This window comes from Peromyscus eremicus, chromosome 17 (genome assembly GCF_949786415.1).
Source record: "Peromyscus eremicus chromosome 17, PerEre_H2_v1, whole genome shotgun sequence".
In the NCBI taxonomy this organism is placed as follows: Eukaryota; Metazoa; Chordata; class Mammalia; order Rodentia; family Cricetidae; genus Peromyscus; species Peromyscus eremicus.
In genome coordinates, this window is record NC_081433.1 from 51,715,227 (window position 1) to 51,740,264 (window position 25,038).

A 25,038-nucleotide genomic window follows, 5' to 3' on the forward strand; every position below is an offset into this window, starting at 1 on the left:
TATGACTAGGGCCTTACCATCATTTGTGGAGAACAACCAATAGCCTCTGCAATAGCCTAAGGTGTTTGGTGTCTTCAGGCCCCTTTGGCCAACAGCTCAATTAGATATAACTCATTACTGGAACTGGAATCTACATTTCATTGTAAGAAGTGTGTGGATTTACACCTGGGTCACCAATTTGATTCAATTGATCAATGTGACTGTTTTATGCCAATACCAGGCTCATTTTACCACTATTTCTCTGTGGTACAGTTTGAGGTCAGGATTGTGATAACTACCAGTTCTTTTATTACTCAGAATCGTATTAGCTATTTTCAGGTTTGTTTCTCTTTCTCTCTCTCTCTCTCTCTCTCTCTCTCTCTCTCTCTCTCTCTCTCTCTCTCTCTCTCTCTCTGTGTGTGTGTGTGTGTGTGTGTGTGTGTGTGTGTGTGTGTGTGTGTTTCCATATGAAGCTGAAGATTGTCCTTTAAGGATCTATGAAGAATTGTGTTGTAATTTTGTTGAGGATTGCATTGAATCTGTAGATTGCTTTTGGTAGGATGACTACTTTTAGTGTACTAAATCCTACAGAGCCATGAGCGTGGAAGATCTTTCCATCTCTGATATCTTCTTCAATTTCTTTTGTCATGGTCCTAAAGTTTTTATGACGCAAGTCTTTCACTTCCATTTTAGAATCACCTCAAGATATTTTATGTTTCTTTTGAAGCGGTTGTGAAAGTCATTGTTTCTCTACTTTCCTTCTAAGATAATGCCATTGGTATGTAGGAAGGCTACTGATTTTTGTGTGTTAACTTTCTACCAGGTACTTTGTCAAGAGTTTTTGAGCTGTAGGATTTCCTGGGTGAATTTTTAGGGTTCCTATATATATAGTCATATCATCTACAAATAAAAATACTTTGATTTCTTCCCTTCCTATTTATATTCTCTCCATCTTCTTCGGTTGTCTTGTTGCTCTAGCTAAGACTGTATTGAGTAGGTATGGAGAGAAAGGACAGCCTTGTTTTGTTCCTAATTTTAGTGGAATTGATTTGTTTCTCTCCATTAAGTTGATCTTGGATGAAAACCATCCCTTACTATTTTAATATATGTATCTTGTGCTCCTAGTTTCTCCAAGAGACTCTTTCTCTCTCTCTAGAGATGTTAGATTTTTTCAGTTTATTTTTTCTGCATCTAATGCAATGATCATGTGATTTTTTGTCTTTCATTCTGTTTATGTGGTGGATTACATTTATTAATTTACAAATATTAAATAATCTAACTATTCCAAAACACTAAACTTGAATACTTAAGCCTTCTATATTTCTGTGATTCAGTCATCAGATGGATTTAAGACTCATAAAACTAATAATATTCCACAAGTGTTATTTCTGTGATGAGTGGAAGCCAAGTTCTAGTGAAATTCATATTGTTAAAAAATACATATTATCATTTTATTACATTATGTTAATATGAATCACATAGTTATTATTAGCTCTGGAAAAACCTGAATCACAAATAACACAGCTCTGATTTTATTTTCATTTAGGATTTTTTCTCATTCAAATTCCAGAAACAGTTTGAAGACTGGAGTTAGTATTGTTAGATTACTTAAAATGTAGCATAAGAGAGACAGAAGAATAAAAGAAAAGTGGCTTTATCTGGAGGACTTTGTTTATGGGGAGGGACCATTCTGTCACCACTTCTAAGGATTGACAGAATGCCTATGGAGAAAAATTAATGTCGCCTCTTCTGGAATGGAAAGGAATTCTGTTGTCCACAAGGAAAACTAGGAAATGTAGCAGGAAGCTATCATTCCTAACTCCGAGAGGGTATAAAAGAAAAATGTAGGGCAGGGGTGTTGTACCCATTTTCTTCTGAGGAGTGACTTTGTCAGAGGAAGGAGTTCTAGGTTCATTGAAGAGGGGGTCCTCTGGCCATGTGTCAAGGGGAGAGTCTTACCAGCTGCGATGGATCGGGTGACTGCCATTCTGAATTCCTGGAGAGACTTGGGAAATAATTACCGAGAGCTGAGAGCAGATGATTTGCTTACAGAGTAAAACTGAGACATTTCCCAGGGAAGCTGAGAAATAGGAGGGAGCAGACATGGGAAAGACAGAGTGGGCCAGTGAGATAAAGTGGCCATAGACTTGATTTAGAGTGACAATGACTTGTCCCATTGCCAGGACTATGGCACTAAAATAAGCTAGCAGAAGTGGCAGAGAGCTACAAGGCATCAAGGAAGGGGGAGAGGAAAAAAATAGAGGACTAATGTCAGGAATTGTATCTGGCTGGCAGTGAAAAGGTCTCTTTTAGCCAGAGTCTCTCCACAGCATATAAAACTTCTGTTTACAGATGCATCAGGAGCAAATGGAGCTGTTGTAGGTTGAGAGCTATTGAGGAAGCTTTCATGGAACCTTGTATTTGGACATAGGCTGATGTTCAGTAAGTAAAACATTTAAAAGACAGGGTAAAAAAAACATAGTATGAGTGTTGTGCCCAGATCGCGACCCCCCAGAGTGACCACCAAAGATGAGCAAGTCAGAATGCAAAAGCAAGGTTTAATTTCGGGATATCCAAATGCAATACAAGCCTAGGCAGGGACTTCGTCCAACAGATCCAATGCAGTGGAGGCTGGAGGAAGTGCCCACCTGTCTGCAAGCTCAGTTTTTAAAGGGAAAAATCACAAGGTTACATCATTTAGGGGTGCTAGTACAGGTACAATTCTGATTGGCTTGTGTCTAGGAATTCCAGAAATCACAATTCAATTTTCATTCTAAGGAGGTAGTTGCCCACCACCATTTCTCATTGGCTGCCCCCAGATGGAGGCATCTGGTGATTACACAGTCACTATGGAAACTGGAGTTGGGACATTCTATGGTCGAACAGTCACCTAGGGGGCCAGGGAAAGAACATTACATAGTTCAGCAGTCATTACCTCCTGACTACCTTGTGACTCTAAACTTTTACACTTCCTGGTTTCTGGAATCTGAACTGACTGGTTTCAGTAGCTTCTGGCCTGTTCCAGTAACATATAGCCTGTACCTAAAAGGAGCAGTCTTAGGCCTTAGTTTTGGGGTGAAAGCATTTTGGTCTTATTTTGGTTCCACATGAGGATACTATGGAGGAAAGAGTGACCAGAGGAAGAGCCAGAGTGGAAGGAAAGCAAGTAATTTTTGTCTGGTCCCTGTGTCTTTAGGCCTGATTTCAAACCAGGTAGAATTTGTTGACCTGGAAACAGCGTTGTTCCAGGAGGGCTCAAAACTCGTCCTTAGCAGTAGTCAGAAATGGTCCTTTTTACTCTTGCAGTACTGCAGCTGGCCCTGAAAGGTCTTAAGCAGATCTGAGCTGGTGAGACAGAGGTTAACTGATGCAAAGAAGGCTTCAGGCTAGCCATTTTAGTTATAAGTCCCCCAAACAATGTACAGTACAAAGTAGCAGGAAGAGAAATAATTTTGATGGTCCATTAGTCCCTTTCAGAGGTCACTTGTCTGCTTTTCAAGGTTTGGCGATGTTGGTCTTTTGGTACCTGCTAAGAACTGATGTATGGCCACTGAGTAGAGTAGCAGTTTGAGTACCTCCGAAAAGATTCCATCCAAGGGGCCATGATGAAACTTAACATTTGTCAAAGATCTAGGACATCAAGAGTTAATAACTGTACAACTTCGTGGAATATTAAGAGACAAAGTTTCATGAGAAAACATTTATGTCAAGATTAACATGAGTTAAACACAATTGCGCAATGGGCTGAACCATGTACCAGAAATCTAAAGGAGGATACGGTAACTGTAACTATCTGTTTGTTATATCAGACTCCTGCACAGGTAATAAGTACCTCGAAGCTTTGTAAAAGAAGTCAATAAAAATTATCACTGAAGAAATGAATCTGAACAAAATGTTTCTAAGTGATATTCCTTGCTTCTGCATATGACAAACTTTGTATACTTGTTTCAAATATTAACAATACCAGCTATTATTTAGTGAACCAAAACAGTGTATCTCAAGTAAAACAAAGTTTCTTGAAAAGGTGGGGTTTTAAAAATTAAAACTATTATCTTAGTGCTTAAAATCATAAACCAATACATATTTTCATTAACATCAAATTGTATCTGTATTCCAAGTTCATATAGTAAATATCAAGCTGCATTAAAAGATAATGTAATTCTAAGTTGTATTCCCACAAAAGAAATGATTTTTAATTTCCAATTTAAAAAGACAGTAACTATCTTGCTTTCTCCTCAATAATCTAGAACATTGTAAATTACTAGCCAATTCAGGGACTGTCATGTCAGGAATAAATGATTCACTTTACAAAGGTTTCTAAAATTAACCCTATGAAGAGACCCTTTAAAATTTTCTACATTTTTATTCCATATGTCCAACCAACAGATGAAAGATGAAAGGAACCAGTCATGCCAAGTCTTCCACAAATAACTTATGTGTAACATGAACTGAATTAACAAAGAAGGCGAAAGCCAACTTTTTACTTATTTGTTTGGATAAATCTCTAGGTCACCACATCCTGACAGCAGTAAGCATGTTTCTTAACATCATTTACTTTAAAAATAGATTGTTTGTTCAGAGGCATAATTTGTAACACAAGATAGCCAAATTAAATGAGCTTTGGGCTCTTGTAATTTCTTAGAAAACATTAATAAGCATCACTGCCAAAGCTCATGCACTTGTTCTAGGATTCAACCTAAGAGCACAGCCACTGGCCCTGGCCTGGCCCTGGAGCTCCCTATCTGGGTAGAGACTGGATTGTATTGTCAAAGCACCACAGATGAGCACAGGTTGGAGAGAATCTCCTTCACCTAAGTCATCTCCTCCTGATGAATCTGTCATCTACTTTTAATCAGGGAACATGGGTGTGTGGGGTCTGGACCCTGAAATTAGCGTTTCCTAAAACAAAGAAATGTATGCCAGGGTGAAGAGCATGACAAATTGACCTAGCATGCAGGTCCCATACTAGTTGGGTGGTAGGCTTAGGTATATGGTTTTCCTGTTGACAGTATTTTCATATGTTGGTTCAAGAGACGTGGAGGATAGAGTAATTGCTATTTGCCTCTCTGCTTTTTGAGTCATTTGGGATCTTGATATAGATTATAAGATCCTCCACTCTGCATGAAAATCTATTCCCCGTCATGTGAGACATGAGTAATTCATCTTTACATAAGGAGAGGGCTTTTTCCCTCCCCTGGTTTGTCCTATATGCAGCCAGAAGTAGAAGATTCAGATTTCTGGCAGGTCTTATCTCTCATGCCTCCACATCCTACAATGACGCTGGCATGCAACTTACTCAGTAGAATGGTGCTCCATCCAAGGGAACTACTTAAGCCTGGGAGTTTCTACCATCTAATCACATTATAAATTTAACCCCTTGTACCAAAGCGATCAATCTTTTATAACCACTTTTAAAAATATGCCTGATTTGGAATATTATTTTGCATTAATTATACTTTAAGTTTGCTTTAAACTTGTTTTGCTTCACTTGCTTTAGGCTTAATGTTGAGAACATATGCAGAATACTATCTGATAGGGGATAACAGAAGACTGTATGATGTGAAATAAATACTGGTCTATCCCTCCCTCAAGCTTGTCTTTGCAAATCTCATTGTACTTAGCATGACTGATCATTAACTTATATATATATATATAAATTATGTTTAAGAGTTTATAATTATTTGTAACTATTTTATAAAATTAGGATTTTATAATTTTATCCTTTTAAGTTGGAGATTTAAAAATTATAATTCTTGAATTAAAGATTCTTTGATATCAAAATAAAATTTAAACTATAAATATAGTTGCAGCGGGAAGTTTTCCAGTGTCCTGCCCGGTCTGTAGCCACTCAGACCCAAGTAAACACACAGAGGCTTATATTAATTAAAACTGCTCAGCCATTGAGTAAGCTCAAGCTTACTACTGACTAGCTCTTACACTTAAACTTGGCCCATTTCTGTTAATCTGTATGTTGCCACGTTTTCTATGGCTTTACCTGTGTGCCATTACATGCTGCTCCCTGGATGGTGGGCTGGCATCTCCTCACACAACCTTCCTCTTCCCAGAATTCTCCTTGTCTGCTTATCCCGCCTATATTTCCTGCCTGGCTACTGACCAATCAGCGTTTTATTAAACCAGTGTACAAAAGCATTATCCCACAGCATACAGTTGACAAAGAGACTGGACATTTTAGTGTACTTTTACAGAATTCCAGTTTTTTATTTGACTCAGTTTCTTCAAATATCTGAAGCTTGACAAAGAGCAAAATACTATGGCTTAGTTTTACCAAATAGCCAAAGCTTAACAAAGATAGCAAAAACATTACAGTTTTTATATAACTTAGCTTCACCAAATAGCTAAACCTTAATAAAGTTAGAAATTTATCAGTGTTTTGTATGATCCAATTTTAAAACAAACCATCTTAGAAGCCTAATGTTGCTTCGTTAGTCTAAAATGGGCAATAAAATGATAAGTAGAAGTATACCACATGATAACCTTTATCAAGATGGTGGTAGGGTCACATGGCCTACTTGCATCCTGATAAAGTCACCATCCAAGATGACAGCAAAAAACCACACAGTTGCAGAGTCATCATCCAAGACAGCAGCAAGCCAGATGATCCTCCAAGGTGAGCCCATCAGGCACACAACTTTTTCCTAAACAAGAGTTTGAATCCAAGTTACATGCCTACTATGCAGAGCAGATTAAGATTATCTATAAAAATACTTTTCCCTGTTAACCCTGCATTGTTACAGATTTTAAGCTAACTTTTTCTGCTTGGACTTTTACAGCCATTTAAACAACTCCTACGGATTCTGATACGGCCTTTCAAAACCATGCTTACAGATTTGAGATAAAATATTTTTAGAAATATTAGAGCAGGGAGTATTTAGAGAGTTCAACTTCTGTGATTACACTATGTCATTTTTAAAGATAGTAAACAAAACCAAGGAAAAGGGATGGGGTACTTAGAGAGTTAAACAAAACCAAGAAAGGGATATGAGATAAGCAGCAGTAATCCCCTTTTGGGAATAGTTTGCTTTTTAGCCATTTTTAAGCACATAGTGTCTTTTCTTGGGCTGTTATATTTTGCTCTCTTTCTCCCTATCACAGGGTCAGGTAGCTAGCCTTACCCAGGACAGAAGAGTTGGAGGAAACTATTAAACAAACATGCTTGGTTTGGAGCACCCAGCCAAATTACAACTACTCCTTAGAAAAGTAGAACAGTGTATTATCCACTCCCAAATCATTCAAATCTGTGGAAGACTGAACCCAGTGATCTACATATTCATAACCAGTTTGTGTGTGACTGCATGTGGGCACAGACGGCCTGAAATGCTCTTACCGCTTACTGTTAAAGATGCAAGCAAGGATTTTTCAGGTTTGGAGAGGCAGATCCACAAGTAGGCCAAAGCACAAGACAAAAGAGGCATAAAGTAAAAGAGTCCTGTGCTATCTCTGTCAGGAGTAATTGTAAAGATATAAGTTTGGAGAGCCAGCTGGAATAATGTGTTCTGGCTCTGGGTATGATTATAAGCCACAGCCTTGAGATAGATTAAAATGAACTATGAGTTTTGTGGGGTTGGGGGCTTTAGACCATGCTGCCGTTTCATTATATGGAGTTATTTAAACTTGTGTAGATAAGTGGTTCTCAACCTGTGGGTCACCACCCTTTTGAACATCAAACATCCTTTTCATAGGGGTAGCCTATCAGATATCCTGCATTTAAGGTATTTTCATTGCAATTCATAACAGGAGCAAAATTACAGTTATGAAGAAGCAACAAAATTTATAGTTGGGGGTTACTACAACATGAGGAACTGTATTAAAGGGCTGCAGAATTTAAAAAGTTGAAAACCACTGATTTAAGTTGTAAATTTGTGCCAGCAGTGGCCATTGCAATTACGGTCCTCCAGTGAACCCCAAACCTAAGAATGTCAGGTCAGTGAAAAGTTCTGAGTTTTGGAGTAAAGCTCCCAGAATCTTTGACCAGCTGTGGAGAGCATCTCCTATGTCTCTAAATGACTGAACACACCAGCTAAGAAAGGGGTGCCCCCAATCTAATGGACAGTTCCAGGGGTAAAGAACTGCAAGGACAGTGGAAGATTCTCAGAGCTTTCAGCTGAACGAGTGGTGTCACAGCCAATGGAAGGTCTCCAAGTCTTTCTCCTGAACAGGCCTTACAGAAGAAAGATCCAGTGACCTCCCAGATCTAACTGGGGTACCTCTGAATCAGGCCCAATGGGTTACCTTGTCCCAGCATTTTGCTATGTTGTCTGTCTGTGTGTGACTGCAGACTGTCAGGGCAAGAGAATAAGGTGAAAGAGAAAGATCAGAGAGAGAGTGAAAAGAAAAGGCTTCCTAAGAGGAATTGGTTACTATGCAGGGCTATGGGGACCTCAAGTAAAGTCTTAGAGTTGCCTGCTAGGAACGAAGGCTCCAGAACTTTTCCAGGGTTTCAGTGTCATATGTTAGATTAATTAAAAAGTAGAGTTAGAGAGACAGAAGGTGAAAAGAAAGGGAGACTTGGTCTGACTTTAGGTGGGACCATGTTTCTTCACAGTGAGGGGGCATTTTGTCACCCTAGTGTGTTGATGACCAGAATGCTTATAGAGAAAGATGGTATACTAACAGGGACTATGGGGGGTCTAGCCCCTTGATAGTCCCCTTCCAGGGTCTGGGAAGAATCTACAACTAGCTGATAATTAATCTTTGATGAAAAGAAATGAAACTATGTACACAAAACTCCTAGTCCGTACACTTTATTATTCTCTGTCAGTTCTCTCTCCACACAGCTTCTATTCTCCTCTCATGCCTAGCTCCTTTCTTGCCTGATTTCTCTCTACATTTATCTGCTGTCCTGTCTAAGTTCTATCTTAATTCTCTCATCTTAGTTCTGCCCCATCTAGGTTCTCATACATCTAGTTCTTCCCCATTTTAGCTCTTCTCTCATCTCCTTCTTTCTCATCTTGTTCTTCCCCATCTGGCTCTTCCTCATCTTCTATCTCGTTCCTCTAGTCCTCTCTTCTAGCCCTTCAATCTAGTTCTTCGCCACCCTAGTTTGTTCCTCTCCAGTTCTTACCCATCTAATTATTCCATTCTCTTTTCTCTTCTCCATCTTGTCCTCAAGTTCTCCCTCAAATCCTCCTCTAAGTCTCCTTATACCTCTCAGTTCTCTGTCCTCAAATTCTCTAGGGTTGTCAGTTATAAACCCAAGCAATAGCAATCCTACCTCTCCAGCCAGGTCACCAGGCTTGAATTCCTACAGGGTCATAAAGGCAGGTAACAATTTTCCTCAGGCAGTGACTGTCAGGCTTTTTTTTACAACCCAAAAGGGGAGTGATAAAGGAGGAGGTCAACTGAGAGCTAATGATCAATTAGTATATCAGAAAAAGGGAATGTGTATGCTCAAACTACATTCCTAGAAGTGGTTAGGTAACAAGTTAAGGGTCTATATTGTTAGTAAGGCTGTATAAAAAAGCAGAGTCTCACTTTATATTGCACAAGAAATAAAGCTAGAAGACAGGTTCAGGAGATCATTTGGTCTTGGATGATTGATAGATATTTTAGATAAATACACTGTTAGGAGTTCTTGGAAGCATACAAGAAAATCATTTTAGGAACCAGCTAATATATATACAAAAGCTAAAATATCACCAAGACTTCTTAAGCCATTACTTGACCTTCAAAAATATCCTTGACTTTTCCAAGTAGTAGCTTTTGTGATAGTATCTGGGTTTTATTACATTTTCCTGTGGCTTGCAGCAGGATACAGCCTCTTATAGGGGCAGAAACCACTTCTGTAGTCCACATGGGAAACTGGAAATTGGATTCTTACAGCAGGAGACTATCAGGTATCCCACTAGATTTTTATTATTATTAAACACCTACATTATTTCTCTGTCTTTAGCCTGCAGCGACCTGGAATTCAGAGAAGTAGCAAACAGACTTCGAGACTGGTTCAAGGCCCTTCATGAGAGTGGGAGCCAAAATAAGAAGACAAAATCACTGCTGAGGCCTGAGAGAAGCAGTAAGATTTTTTAAATTGGATAAAGCTATTATCTTGAAGATGGTGACCTACATCTATTGAACCTCTCAGAATAAATATGCTTGTCAACATTTATCCTTTAGCTACACTATGAACAAAATCAAGCACATTGTTTCAAAGGACCTCTACAGTAGTTTGTAAGAAAATAAAATAAAGTCAACTCTGACTTAGGCATGAGGATTGTGTCTTCAGAGCATTGATGTTCTAGTTAGAACTGTTACCAGCCATGGTGGTACATGGCTGAAATACCATTTTGGAGACTGAGGCAGGAGTATGAGTTTAAGGCCCCATGAGCTACATAACAAGATGCTTTAAAAATTAAGAAAGGAAGAAGAAATAAAATAGAGGAATGTAAAAAAGCTCTATGTGTAGGAGGATATAAAACAAAAGGCTTTTGTTACTATTTAGAGATCATACATAGATTCATCTGGATGGTGATGACATGTTTAATTTTGTCCTGTGTGAAGTGGATATATAAGTTCCTTAAAAGTCAGTTTCACACAGAATATTTGGCTAGTACAGCTTTTAGCTGTTACACCAGATTTTAGTCCCACAGGTCGAGAACAAGACCACCACCACAATTTTTGAGCCGAGTTGGAGGAAGCTTTAATTAAATATTGCCTAGGATGATGGACTCTGGCCTGGTCCGTTTCATGGTTCCCAGAAAAGGACAATGCATCACATTTTGCAGAGCCTTAGAAAAGCAAACCCATAAGGTCTGATCAGTAGCAAGCCTACATCCTGACGTATTTCCTGCCTACTTCCAGTCAGGGACAAGCATACATCCTGACATGCATGCTGCTTATGTACCTCCCTCCTACATGTGAGTAAGCACATACAGTGCAGTTGGGTCAAACAAATCTGTTTAGGAAACTGACAACAAGTGTCTTCTTATCTTCAATAAACAGTAGTCTCCAGCGTTTCAGGAAGTATATGTCCTTGGGCAAGGGGCTTATAGGTTAGAGGCATTTTGGCTTCATGAATCTCTTAGGCACAATAATTAAAACTTAAAACATAACTTTGGCTCTTACACCAGAAAAAAATAACAAACTGGTGTGGAAATTGACAAGAGAAATGAGGTATTGCTATGAATAATTTAATATTTCACTTATATGAAATATAAGTGTTTTTATTTAATGTATTTAGAAATAATATTGAAACATGGCTGAATATTTAAAAGATCAGAAAGCTGATTTTTTCCTAAGAGGCTGGAAAAAAATGGAAGAAGTAACAATATGAGTTCTGTGTCTTAGCTGGCAAAGAATTTTCCAACATGTGCCCCTCACTGTTTACCATGATGAACAAGAGCTCCATTTCTCTTCAAAACCATCAATACGCAGTTTCTGTCCAGATGACAGTAATGTCACGTAGTTTTCTGTAATATTCATATTTTTCTAAAATATCTTTCTTAACTTTCCTCTAATTGAGCCATTTTCCACAATCCCAACTTTAAATATTTATGAATCTTAATTTCGAAGATGATTTAATACATGTGAAAATTAAAATCAACTATGGAAATACATTTTTTCTTACAATTTTCAGAAACAAATTATAATATTTACCAAAACTTTAGGAGAGTTGTTGGCATTTGTCTTTGACTGTACTATAAAAATTTGGACAGTGTTAGTTGCTTTCTGTCATCTTTCAGTCTGAATTTACTTTATAGTAATAACAACTAAGTTCCTCTAATTCTCCATTCTGAATAAAACTTCTGACTTGGGGAAGGTCCTTCCAGACCCTTTCATATTGATTTTTTTAAAGTATGCATATCCACAATGATCGCCTGAATATATATTCTTGAATAAAACATTTCCTTTTTTTATTAGTAAATCTTTTTATTCATTTTACATACCAAGCACAGATCTCCCTCTCATCCCTCCTCCCACTCCCCCCTCAGCCTCCTCCCACCCTCCGCACTCCCCACCCTCCTCACCCTGCACTCCCCCCCCTGCACCTTCCCCATGCACAACCCACCCAAAGGTAAGGCCTCCCACGGGGAGTCAGCAAAGCCTGGTACATTCAGTTGAGGCAGGTCCAAGGCCCTCCTCCTGCATGTCCCACCATAGGTAGTGGGCTCCAAAAAGCCAGCTCACGCACCAGGCATAGATCCTGATCCTACTGCCAGGGGGCCCTTAAACAGACCAAGCTATACAACTGTCTCGCTTATGCAGAAGGCCTAGTCCAGTCCCATGCAGGCTCCACAGCTGCTGATCTAAAGTTCATGAGTTCTCACCAGCTAGGTTCAATTGTCTCTGTAGATTTCCCCAGCATGATCTTGATGCCCCTTGCACATAGAATCCTGCTTCCCTGTCTTCGACTTGACTCCTGGAGCTTGGCCTGGTGCTTAGCTGTGGATCTCTGCATCTGCTTCCACCAGTTAGGCGATGAAGGCTAATAGGGCACATTTTCAAAGATGTTCTTTGAATTTGAGTTCAGACCAGTCTCTCCTCTAAATCTAGAAGTACACCAACAGAGAATTGGAGAGCTCAGCAAGGTGCCTGGTGTTATCCAGCTTCCTAAGTACTATTTTCATTCAAGAAATGTCCTGAGACTGTGAATATGGTAATGGAATTACAGGAAGTTCTTCTACAGTTGAGTATCTCTGCAAAAGAAAGGGAAAAAATGGGATTGCACAGGATTACTTAAGAAGTCAATAAAAAATGTATTTGCCAAGAATGTTCCCCTTGCAAAACAAAGACCAAAAGAGAGGAGTCAGATTTCTTCTTCACTCCGAATCTTGACATTCCCCTAAAGGAATCCTTCCCAGTGTCCTAGCCTTATTTTGTTAACCAGTTCTGAAACAGCAGGTTTCTGTCTCCTTCTTGTTGATCTTGGTTTTTGAACTATCTCTCCTGTTTTCTCTTTACAAAGAACTGGGAAAAAGGCAAGAGGCACAGGCTCCAAGTCCTACCCAATCTTCTATTAGTTTTTATTTTTCTTTCATAATATTAATCTATTTAAACATTGCATAGATACTCTTTCAGGTACACCACAGTAAATTAAATGCAGTTAAAAATTTAAAGCACACAGTTTGGCTTGATCTAGATATTTTCATATGACAATGAGCAGAATTCAGGTATTATGGTCTTTTAATAATTAACTATGACATTAACATAAAGTCTAGAAAAATATTCTGGAACATTCTTATGGTCTTCTATGTATTTTACACACAAAACTAGAAAAACTGAATTTACAATATATTTTAAACAGGAGAAAAAACTCAAAAATTTTATCATTTCAATAGAAGGAAAAATTAATTCTAGTTTTATAGCATGATAACCTTTTATTTTGTATATATATAAATGTATGTATGTATGTATATATGTATATATATGTATATAATGTATGAATCCTTAAATAATAACCATCATTGACCAAGAAGAAGGTTTTAGAAGTCTGTTCTAGCACTTCATGCATTTTAATTTTGCCTCACATGTTTTGGAGAAATATGTCATTTTATTTTAGCATAAATGATTTCTTTAACAAAACAATGTCATATATCTTATATATAGTTATTTTTCTGGAAGAGTCAGACTTGCGTAATGTTTTAATTTCAGTATTTCTCTTATTTTATAGAGAGACATACGATGCAGATAGTTATAACATATTAGGCATCAGCAATTTCAGTAGATTTTGTGAATATACATTTTGTACTTTATATAGCCATATGCTTTTTTGTAGTATGTCTCTTTAATGTGATAAAATAAGCATATTTATTCACAGAGCCAAGTATGCATTCTCCAGGCCATAAAAGAGACATAAAATATGTGCATTTAAATGCATGCTTTTGTATTTTGTCCATTAAAAAATAGCTGATAGTTGGCTAGCTAGTTTAAGAACATGATTTCAACTTAATAAGGATCTTAGAAATTATTTGCTGTTAGCTTAATAAAAGTAGCTACTTAAGAATAAATTTTATTTATTTGGATAACAATTGTATAATTATAAACATCTAGCAAATTTAATTTTGATGAACTTGATCAGTACTTTTAAATATTCTTTAATAAAATAAATCCCAAATCAGCAACAACATATACTTAACAATGTATGCTATTCATTCTAAATCTATAGTTGTTTTTAGTTAAATAATATTAAACTGCCAGCATTGATTTAAATTATAGAAACTGAATTTTTATAACCTTTGGATTATTGTTCATATGAAAAATTGAAAGTAATGATTTTATTTTATTTTTTTAATTTGGAAGATGTAATTTATAGATGTACTTTATATAGTATAAATTTATGTGTAGTTATTTACAGTAAAGCTTTCCTTAAGAGATTTTATCTAATTTGCTAATATCATTTTCATATACAAAACCCCCTAACGTATCTAAAACATACATGAAAAAGCATTTTGCTGTCTCAGCAGGGGGATCTTTATATGTTGATAGATTCCAATATCCATTTGTCTGTGGAACTAATGATTATGGCTTGCAGTTGACCATGGCAGAGAAGCTTGCTGCATTTGTCACATTTGTGAGAAACAGGACACTCTATATCAAATAACCAACTTTAATATGGAAAAGTTACATGGTACACAGCATAGAGCAGAAAAATGCCATCTTGCCTCTAAGTTTTGTTTAAGCTGTTGCTTCAAACTGAGTTCCATGAAATTATTTTTTGTGTTGCTGTTTGGTGAATACAAGTAGATATCCCTGGGTAGGAATTAAAATTATAAACTGAAGAAATTCATTCTATTCCAATAAAAGTCTCTAGTCATTTCTGCTAGGTGTAACTTCCAATGTAGGTATATTTTCTTGTTAATATTAAGTATATTAACATAAATTGTGGAGCAAAAATGCAAGAAAGTGCTGAAATGCATGGCTTACTGACCAAACAAAGAAGAATAACTATAAAACAGTATTTGCTTCATTATTTCTAATTTTCCTTTGAGACATGTATTTGTCTCAGCTAGACACTATCCAGGTTGCATTCTGCTGAAGCATTTGAGTATGTTATAGCCATGTTTTGAAATTTTGAATGGGGATTAATTAGAAAATAGTGGACTCTGCCTTTCCATGGAGGCAATGTCAAGATGGCACAACAACCGGGCCGTGGCATGCTTATTGCACAGCACGCTTAGATCCATGAAGAAAGAGGTCAGACGAATATGGAAAATGTATAATCTGATTTGGAAAAGAGCAGGAGCAAGTTTAAAATTGCAGACCAGTTGAGTTCAGAAGAGTTAGTCGCACTTGTTAAAGAGATCAGTGCCATTGAAAATAAACCTGGTGTTTCTCATTGGCCCCATGGGAAAGGTAATCTAGGGTAAAAACTATCAAAGCCTCCAACTGCTGAGAATACGTACTCATTTTAAAGAAGAGAGCCTGAATTGAGAATGTTGCTGAACAAGTTTTCTCTTCAAAAATGATCATACAGGGAAATGTTTTTAAGGAACCGGTTTCCAAGTTTCTCAGACCACTCTAATTGTGATAACAGGAAACCAGACTGGATATTGAGCTATTAGGTGAACTTGGATGCATTGTCCACATGGGGCCAACAGTGCAGATACACAATGTAAGAGTTCTGGATGCTCCAGAAAGGTAAAGCCGGGAGTTCAAGTACAAGGTCATAGTCCCTAGAAGGAGGCCTTGAGAGGCCATTCTATGAAGATGACAACTATGCTTCATTGAAGCTACCAGGATGCTGGAATTTCCAGGGTCCAGGAAAACAGTAGGAATGGCGAGAGAGCCAGAGCAGAGAGGGCAATGTAGGTTGTATGTGGCAGAACTGGCACCCATGTGAAGCCATCACAATTCTCAGATGCAGATATGGAGCTGCAGGGTTGGGCATTTTCCCTGCTGGCTTTTAGTCTTGCTGCCGTCTAGTCTTTCTTGGCTATGCTCCTGTTCCTCATTTTGTAATGGTACTAACCAGTCCTGTTCCATTGGGTGTTAGAGGTAGATGCATGCAACCATACGTAAACTCCTAGTTAAGAGTTAGCCTTGAGTCGAGGGAGTGACTTCTGCTGAGAACTTTTGAACAGTCTTTGAGACTGATAACAAATATGTGGGCTTTTGAACAAGCTAAACACATTCTACACTAGGAGGCATTTGGTGGAACAGGGAGAAATTTTATCCGTTTAAAAGTGATCTCTTTGACTGTGAAGGTGACACAGGATGGACTTGTTGGTAATCTTTATTATAAATTAGCCTGGATTTAAAGCCACCTGTGAGACACACCTCTCTGCGGGCATTTCCAGAGATATTTAACTTAAGAAAGGAAGTCGTCCTACCCTGGATGTGTAACACTGCTCCATTAACTAGGGCTCTGAACCGAATAAAGAAAAGAAAGATAAGGGAGCTGAGTGTCTCTTTCTCATTCTGGATTGTGGCCACAATATGAACAATTCCTCCTCCTGCCCCAGAGTTAGAAGTGCTTTATGGTACTACACCTCCCCTGCTGTGATGGACCATACCCTCAATCTACAAGCTAAAACACTCCCTTTTCCCGTCACATTGCTGTTGGCAGATGCTTTGACACAGCAATGAGAAAAGTAACTAACACAATCAATGGTATCCACTAGCAGATGGGCACAGCTCTGTCAGAAACTGGACAGAAGTCAAGTCATGTGCTGGGCCTTAAGTGTGAAGATGTTTGATTCCTTTAAATATGATGACACCCTGAATATGAAATGCAGTTGCAAGAAGAATGGAGAAGTTGCTTGTCTGACTGACTTGCTCACTATCAGTCAACTTTGTTGAGTGTCTTACATGAGTTACACAGCTTGCTTCTATGATATAACTTTGAAACAGGTGATAATAGTAGGTTTTTCGATTAGGACAACACTAACCTGATGTTTAGCTGACCAAATCTTATCACAGCCCTGATATAAGGATTATAAGCCAATGTAGAAAAGGAACACTTTGTTTGAATCTTTATTATTATAAATATTTCACAGTATATTGGTTTAATCAACAAAATGTCAAAAATATCATAACTTTTTTAAAAAATTGAACAAATTGATAAAGTTTTAAAGATCTTTGTTATAATTTTCATATAAGAGAAAGGCTTCATGAATATATATATTTGAATATAACTAATCCAAGCACTGAAAATAATACCCATAGAAGGGAAATTGGATACTAAAAACACATGGACTTTATGATGTCAGCTGAGGGAAGTAGAGTTCCTTTCTTTTTGTTGTATTATGATTTCAAGGATACTGTTAGTTTGAGGCCTTTGTAACTTGTGAGTTTGACTTATATGCCAAGATTTTCATTATTTTATTCTTTAAATTAAAAAACAAACTAATAGCAAAAGGACTATGCTGGGAATCCTTTTAATGGGTTGTAATAGAGTTTGTTTTGTACTAAGAAAGTAGAATGGCGTTAATTTCCCTTTTATCAACTTGGAAAGCATATTGGAGATGAGCATCATATGCAAAATCCTCAGATAAAGAGCATTACTCTCAGATTTGGATGATGTCTTCCACTGCTTCTCACACACCAAATGTTCTTCACAGTGAGAGAAAATGATGGAATTACTTCAACCCCCAGGGTATATGAAGGCATTCTAATTTCTTACCAAGATACTATTCACTTTGTGTCATGCTGTCATCACATTGAGAGGAAGATTGAATTTGGAATCAGATGGCTTAAAAATAATGGCCCATTTTAACGAAATAGGAGCCTTCTAGGTATAATAGGGAAATTCATCTATTGAAAACAAAGATGAAAGTTAGTAGATAAATTTTCTTTCCCCATTTCAAGTAATAAAATAAAACAACCAGATCATTGCTTATTTTGGTGATTCTAACTACTGAGACATCTGGCATTCTTTCCTTTTATTAGGAAGATGTAACTTTCTCTATAATGAAATTTAACTATGTACCATAGCACTACTAAGGTATTATCCTAAAGTAGTGATGCTTTAATTTTGATCAAATAACATATGTAGTTTGAAATTCTATTATCCTATGTATTTTAATGTACAATTATAAAATAAATACATATGCAAGTTACTTAATGTAGTACAACTATTACATTACTTCATTCCTCTGGAAATGACTCCATTGGCCTGGCCACACAGTAAACTGTGGGCACATTCTGATCTTTAGGAACACTGCATCCCAAACAGTGGGAACTAGCATTATGCCCAGCAAGTTTGGAGTCCATAGGAAGATTTATAATTATAATAGATTTCTGGTTACTGAGTAAAGAAACTTTGTCAATTGTATTATTTTTAACAAAAAGGATACCTTTCTTCCTAACTGAAACCATTTATTGTCTTCAGGATAATTTTATCTAAGAATCTGAACCTAGTTTGAAGTAAAGACTAACAAATATCTCCCTAAATTGTTCATCATCTCTAGCAATTAGGAGAATGAAAATCTAAAACAACTTTGTAATTTCATCTTACCCCAGTCATAATGGCAAAATGAACAAGGCAAATTACCACTTCAGGAAAAAAATTAAATATTTGACTAGTAGGTATCTTGAAATATTTAAGAATTAATATCTAAAACCAAGGGAAATATATAAATTAAGTGTAAACAAAATAACTCAAAACCATAACTATTTGTGGTAGTTTAATGTTGTGAATTGTAATGTAGGTGTCTGATATGTGACTCCTGTGGGGGTAAAGATCCACGGGCTGAGAACAGCTGCTCACCAGGAACATGGATTTTGCTTCCAGCTGCTTTTAAAAATTGCTCATTGTCATTTGTTCCAATATAACTATAATGTGTCAAGTTTTTATTTGTGATTTATTTGCTTGGTATTTGTCAAGTATTGTGGTCTGTAAGATTCTTCTATGATTGGATCCGTTTCATTAGTGGTAGAGATCTCTCCACTGTTCCCCAGCCATCTCTCCTATCTCACTCACATCCTTCCTTTTAACTCCGTCAACTTAATTACTTCTATATCAGGCTGTTTGGTGATAGCCCAAACCTTTTTTGCAGTCTTTGCTGTCTCCTTCTTCCCTAGTTTTCTCTGGAGACCCTGACCCTCCTCAGTGTCTGAACCCTCTATCACTCAGCACTCAAGATATTTTCCTATGTTTTTCTTAATGATAGAATCATTTCATATTCTCTGGGTGAAGGAGAGTAGCATGATATTCATCTCTTTTCTAAGAAATTAAGGAATTCTATAGAAGATAAAAATGCTGGTGAATGTACCTTCATCCTTTCTCCATAACCACCTTTGATTCTCAGTTTACTTTTTCTATGTTCCTGCCTTGCATTCCTTAAGATTTTCTCCTGAGCCCTGTGGAAAGACATCCATAAAGGGAATGAACTTCTTTATGTGGCTTCCAGAAGTTACTTATTCTTGTGGTAGCCCTCCTCAGGCTTTAGCAACTCATGAAGAGCTTTAATTGGATTTTTCTTATTAACTTGTACGGTATTTCCTATCTCATATAAGCAAGGACTCACATCCTATCTCTAGTTGGAGGAATTGTACATTTTTTTTATATAATTTTGGGGTAATATCTCAATGGTTCAAATCACTGGTGGCATTTGATGAAATTTAGGACTTCCTGCTTCAGTGAGGTTAGTGGATGATCCATGTGTAGTAGCACCTAGCTTGGATACAACCCAGTCCTGCCATTTCATGAACCCCACTCCCCCCAGTGCACCCTGCTGCTTTCCATTATAGCACGTGGGTAATTGTAAAAACCAGCACAAAAGAAGCTGATGTCAGAATAAGTAATATTGCATCACAGCTATTCCTTCTCTTGTTAACGGTTTTGTGTACAATGCTATATTCATCATAGTTTTACCAAGACACAGAGTATATGGGAATTATTATCTGGTATGTGTTAGTAAGGATTTTGTGGAAACAGTATTCCTCATTTCTTCATATGAAAATGGATTTCACCAGATTTTGATGTCTAATAATATATTGAATTTATGGTGCTCTAGTAAGTATCTTAGAAGCATAAACAGTGACTAGCATAAGTAACATATAATTGCAATACCACATTCCGTTGAATGATGACTAATTATTGACACATGTTGTGTGGTTAGTTAAAACTACAGATGGATATATTTAAGCCTAATGTACTTGGAAGCAAATTTCTCCAGTTGAAGTTAAAATATTGCTTTTATGACTCCCCAGGACTTTCACTCTGATCTTGCCCACTTGGGTGATTTATTTTGTTTTCTGGCGATGGTTTCTTGCCTACTGAGCTAATCATGTTCTCTTTGCATGTAGGATTCGATACCAGTATTTTGCCAATTTGCAAGGATTCACTTGGCTGGATGTTTAATAGACTTGACACAAACTACGACCTGCTATTGGACCAGTCAGAGCTTGGGAGCATCTATCTTGATAAGAATGAACAGTGCACCAAGGCATTCTTCAATTCTTGTGACACGTACAAGGATAGTTTGATATCTAACAATGAATGGTGCTACTGCTTCCAGAGACAGCAAGGTAAAAGTGAGGCTACGACAGTGGAATTAGTTGCCCTGCATTTCAAATTTTATATTTCCCCTCATTATGAAAATATTAACACTAACCAATGCCTCGCTCATTTTAGTACACTTTTTCTAATTTGAATGTTTAATGAAAGAACAAATAAGCACCATATTGAACAAAATAATTGTGCTGAAGATACAAATATTCTAAATAAGATGGAAATAGTAATTAATATTTTATATTAATGTATTTCATTATAGTTTCCATTATGAACCAGCAAGCAGCACACAGAGTTATGAGAACATAGATATTAAAAGTAGTCATTCAAATTAATTTGCTATCTGCTTTGCCCGCAGTGTAAAATAAATGGGGTTTTTATCACTGTACTGTGGAGTTTTAATGTTCCATTTTGTGATCTTATTAAATGAGTCGCATGAACAACGGCATTCACCATGAAGTTATTTTTACTCATTTTATTTTCAAAATTACTTAGTCTTTCAATCTTTCCCAAATAGTTTAGCTTGTTAAAAATTCGCTAGTGAAAGAGTATTCCAGAACTCTGCAAGAAATGAGACCAAAGGAAGAGCAGCAATGTTGTTTGTATACCCTTTAAAATAAATTATATATTTTTAATTAAAATATAATTATGTCACATTCGCTTTCTTCTCTTCAACTCCTCCCAGGTACTACCCTAAATCCCCTCCACCTCTAACTGAGATAAAAAAATGCACTTTTAATTTAGAACCATACTTTCAGAATGAATTTAATCATGTTGTGTATTAAATGCACACAGGGAAAAGCACATTAAACTCCTCACATTATAATAAATATTTAGAAAGCTAAGGAATCATTGTTATGTTGGTGCTAACTGAACCAACAGGACACAAGTTGATATGGAGCAGCTAGTATGGGCTTGATGAAAGATGAAAGAATGACCAAGATATTTAAACTGTAACAATTATTACCATACTTCATATGGAATTATAAGGATGGCTTTGCTAAGTAAATTATGTACATTTAGTAATATTTCAGTAATTAGGGAGGAAGTAATTGTCTATACATTGATAAGAAGTAAATCAGCCATATGTTTAGCTATGGAGGAGGCCTTAAACTATCTGTAGGTCACTGGAAGATAAAAGGATTTGTGTCAGTGGAGAAGTTGGGAGTATCTGGGAGGAGCTGGAAGAAGGGAAATAATCAGAATATATTTTCTTTAAAAAACAATTTACAATAAAAAAACAGCAAAAATTAATATTGAATTACTTTACTAAATATTTTAAATTCCACACACTTGTGAATACACATTATTGGCTTGATTACATATGCATTCTATGTAAGCAAACACTCCATAAACTGATATTCTAGTCATTAATAGCTACTATACTTTAAACAGTAAGTACACTAAGATAGGAAATTCAAATATATTATCATTAAAATGTATTCATTCATATTTTTCAGGCTTTTTTGTATTTTAACAGTTGCTATGTTGGTTTTGTTGTTTGTTAGAATATGTCTTCCATGTTTATTGATGAGCATTGAAAAATATTTACACATGAACATACATGTCAAATGTACAAAACTGAATTCACTGAGTCAGATGCATATCAGCATAATTTATTTATTTATTATTTAACATAATCAGCATAATTAATTCATTTATTTAGTGAAAATACAAGAAATCCATTTCTCCTTTATAGCACATTACTTTTTTAATAAAATTGGAAGCTTGGCTAATGTCATGCCAGCAAGACAATGAGACTAAAATTTTTATTTGACATATCAGTGTATTTTGATTTATAGTCTTTATTTTAAGGAAAAGTTAAATCACATCAATTTAAAAATAAACTACAACACTAAAGTGATTACTTAGCATTTAAAAATAAGTTCCTTTTTCTCCCCCTAAGATGTAATATTTTTATTCTCAGGTACTGAACAGCTTAAGCACGTTATTTATTCTTTCTTTTTACTATGCATTTTAATGAGTGAATTATTTTGCATTTGGCATAGTAAACAATTTCAAAATTATTTGAATTACATCATATATTTTACCTATTTCCTGAGAGTACATAGTGTACAAGAGTAAGAATTATTTTGATATTTTAATGTCCTGTGACAGATATAATGTTTTTCATTCTCTACCTATGTCAAGGATAAGAATTGTTCATTTGTTCTGATGGCATTCACTTTTGAACAAGTATACTAAATTTCAATAATATGTATTGTATTGTAACTACTTAGACGATTCAAATTATCTACACATACATGTGCTGATTTGAATCACCAATTGTTAATACAACACACAAAATATATACTTATACTATGGCTTGAGTACTCTAAGATTATTTCTTGACTCTTATGACAGTTTAGATTGTACTCTCTTTTTAAATAACTTCACATTTGAAGCCTCTGAAGAAACTAGAATGACCAAAGTACAACAGTATCATTATACAATAACAAAATGGTTAAATTTCCAATGTAACTGGAAAAAAGCAGTATCCATTTCATAGAATATTTTATACTGAAAATGATTTCTTATTATCCTATGATATATGTTAAATGAGAGGGAGATGAGTTAGTTTTTTGGTCAGCAATTAATTGAATCTAGACTGCAGACCTTTTAAATGTAAAAACTAAGTATATTCCATCATCTATATCTATGGTATTTTCATTCTTCATCAAATTCAGTCATTCTAAAAAATACCAGGAAAAAACTACCATTGCTAGCACATGGTAAATTGTTACACTCTATCATGTATTCATGCATAGCTATTTCTGTGTACATGTTTATCACAAGAAGTCCATATATATATATATATATATATATATATATATATATATATATATATATCCATGTGATACGATGACAACAAACGGATAGCATGCATCTTCTTGTGAAATGAAAAGTCACACTTGAGGCTGATAGCTTGGCAGGTGCACATTACTTGCTTAACTAAATCCTTGAAGTGTTGTGTTTAATGTCATTTCAGACCCACCCTGCCAGACAGAGCTCAGCAACATTCAGAAGCGACAAGGGATAAAGAAGTTCCTAGGTGAGTCGCAGCTCATTCTTCTGGAAGTTTTATTGCTTACATGAATAACCCCAGGGAAACAGCAACATAAAATCAATATTAATCCAACAAAGACAGACTGTATTAAATTTCATCAGCAAAATTTATGAACTTTTGGAAAGTCATTGAACTTACTTTTATTACCTCACCTCTTGAAGGATATAATGTCTGTTTTATTACTCTAATATCGTGTTCATTTTGAAAGTTGTTCAGTACAAAAGAGATTTAAGAAATACTAAATTTAAGAATCAGCACAAATGTCTATTTCTGCAGTTAAATGTTTAACACACACACACACACACACACACACAGAGAGAGAGAGAGAGAGAGAGAGAGAGAGAGAGAGAGAGAGAGAGAGAGAGAAGACTTTGTGTGTGAGTCATAATTTCATATTTTCATATTTAAGCCTTAAAATGAAGTGTAGGAATGGAGAAGGATGTCAGTTAGCATAAGCAAAGTACCACTATATTGGAGAGAAACAGCTTGACATGGGATAATTTTTTGTAATATATCAATGAAAAATGTGGAAAAAAAACCAAGAAATTGTCAATAATAAGACAGTTGAGGGGCTTGTATGTCATGCTAAATGTTCTGAATGATTTAATATAAGCATAGAATCAATCATGTTTTGACTTTTAGAACATTAATACATAATGACCACCTAGTATAACAGACCTTCCTAGTCAACTCCTTTTTTCTTTGTGTGTGACCATTTATTTCACAGGACAGTACATCCCTCTCTGTGATGAAGATGGTTACTACAAGCCAACACAATGCCATGGCAGTGTAGGGCAGTGCTGGTGTGTTGACAGATATGGAAATGAAGTCATGGGATCCAGAATAAATGGTGTTGCCAATTGTGGTAAGAGAATGGCTCACTTTGTACAATTTCCTAACACGCAGTTAAATTTCTCAAAGGCTCATGAACTTGTTCAAGCATTTCATGAAGGCCTACCCTATTCTGATTATCGAATATGTAGAATAAGAGTGAACATTAAGGGTGCAAAAGAGGCTTGGTCCTTGTATATTGTAAACTTCTATAGTAACAATAAAAATACACAAAACAGACACATTTAAGTATTTTGAAGAGAATGATTAAAAGCTGGATCCCAGTTCCTACATCAAGTTAGAATGTCTGTCACAGACAAAGCAGATGTCATTTCTTCTAATCTAAGTCTGTAAAACATAGGGCATATCATTTGCAGATCCATGTGGAATGGTTGTCTGCAGTCCTCTGTAGGAAATAATTTGAGTAGTATGACCCTCATCAGCCAAACCAAATGAAGCTAACCCAAGCAAAATACAATTTCAAGTTTGTGAAGTCTGATAAATTATACTAACACATTACTTGTTTCCTTATGTTTAGGGATGAAAACATCATTTATATATTAAATGGTAGTTATAGTTGATGTTCTAATTATTTTATGAACATGCATTTTATGTGTCTATATAGAGATTATATAAGAATTTGGCATTGTATGTATTTGACACTTTCCAATTGTTATCAAAAATTTTTCCAGAAAGCAAGTCAGTGTTTGTGTTTATGTTAAACAGAGAAGTAACTATTTTTAAAAACCTTCTT

General features: G+C 36.1%; 1 protein-coding gene across 6 annotated transcripts in view; it reads left to right on the plus strand.

The window, feature by feature from the left end:
* Positions 1–25,038, plus strand: part of Spock3 (SPARC (osteonectin), cwcv and kazal like domains proteoglycan 3) — a 350,556-nt gene that overhangs the window by 322,059 nt on the left and 3,459 nt on the right. For 5 of the 6 annotated variants that reach the window (XM_059244713.1, XM_059244714.1, XM_059244712.1 and 2 more), the window contains 4 exons: positions 9,890–10,009; positions 20,182–20,403; positions 23,376–23,438; positions 24,181–24,318. In XM_059244713.1, the coding sequence (XP_059100696.1) occupies positions 9,890–10,009; positions 20,182–20,403; positions 23,376–23,438; positions 24,181–24,318 (543 nt within the window). The remainder of the gene's footprint in view (positions 1–9,889; positions 10,010–20,181; positions 20,404–23,375; positions 23,439–24,180; positions 24,319–25,038) is intronic. The other variant, XM_059244715.1, reaches the window with a different exon arrangement.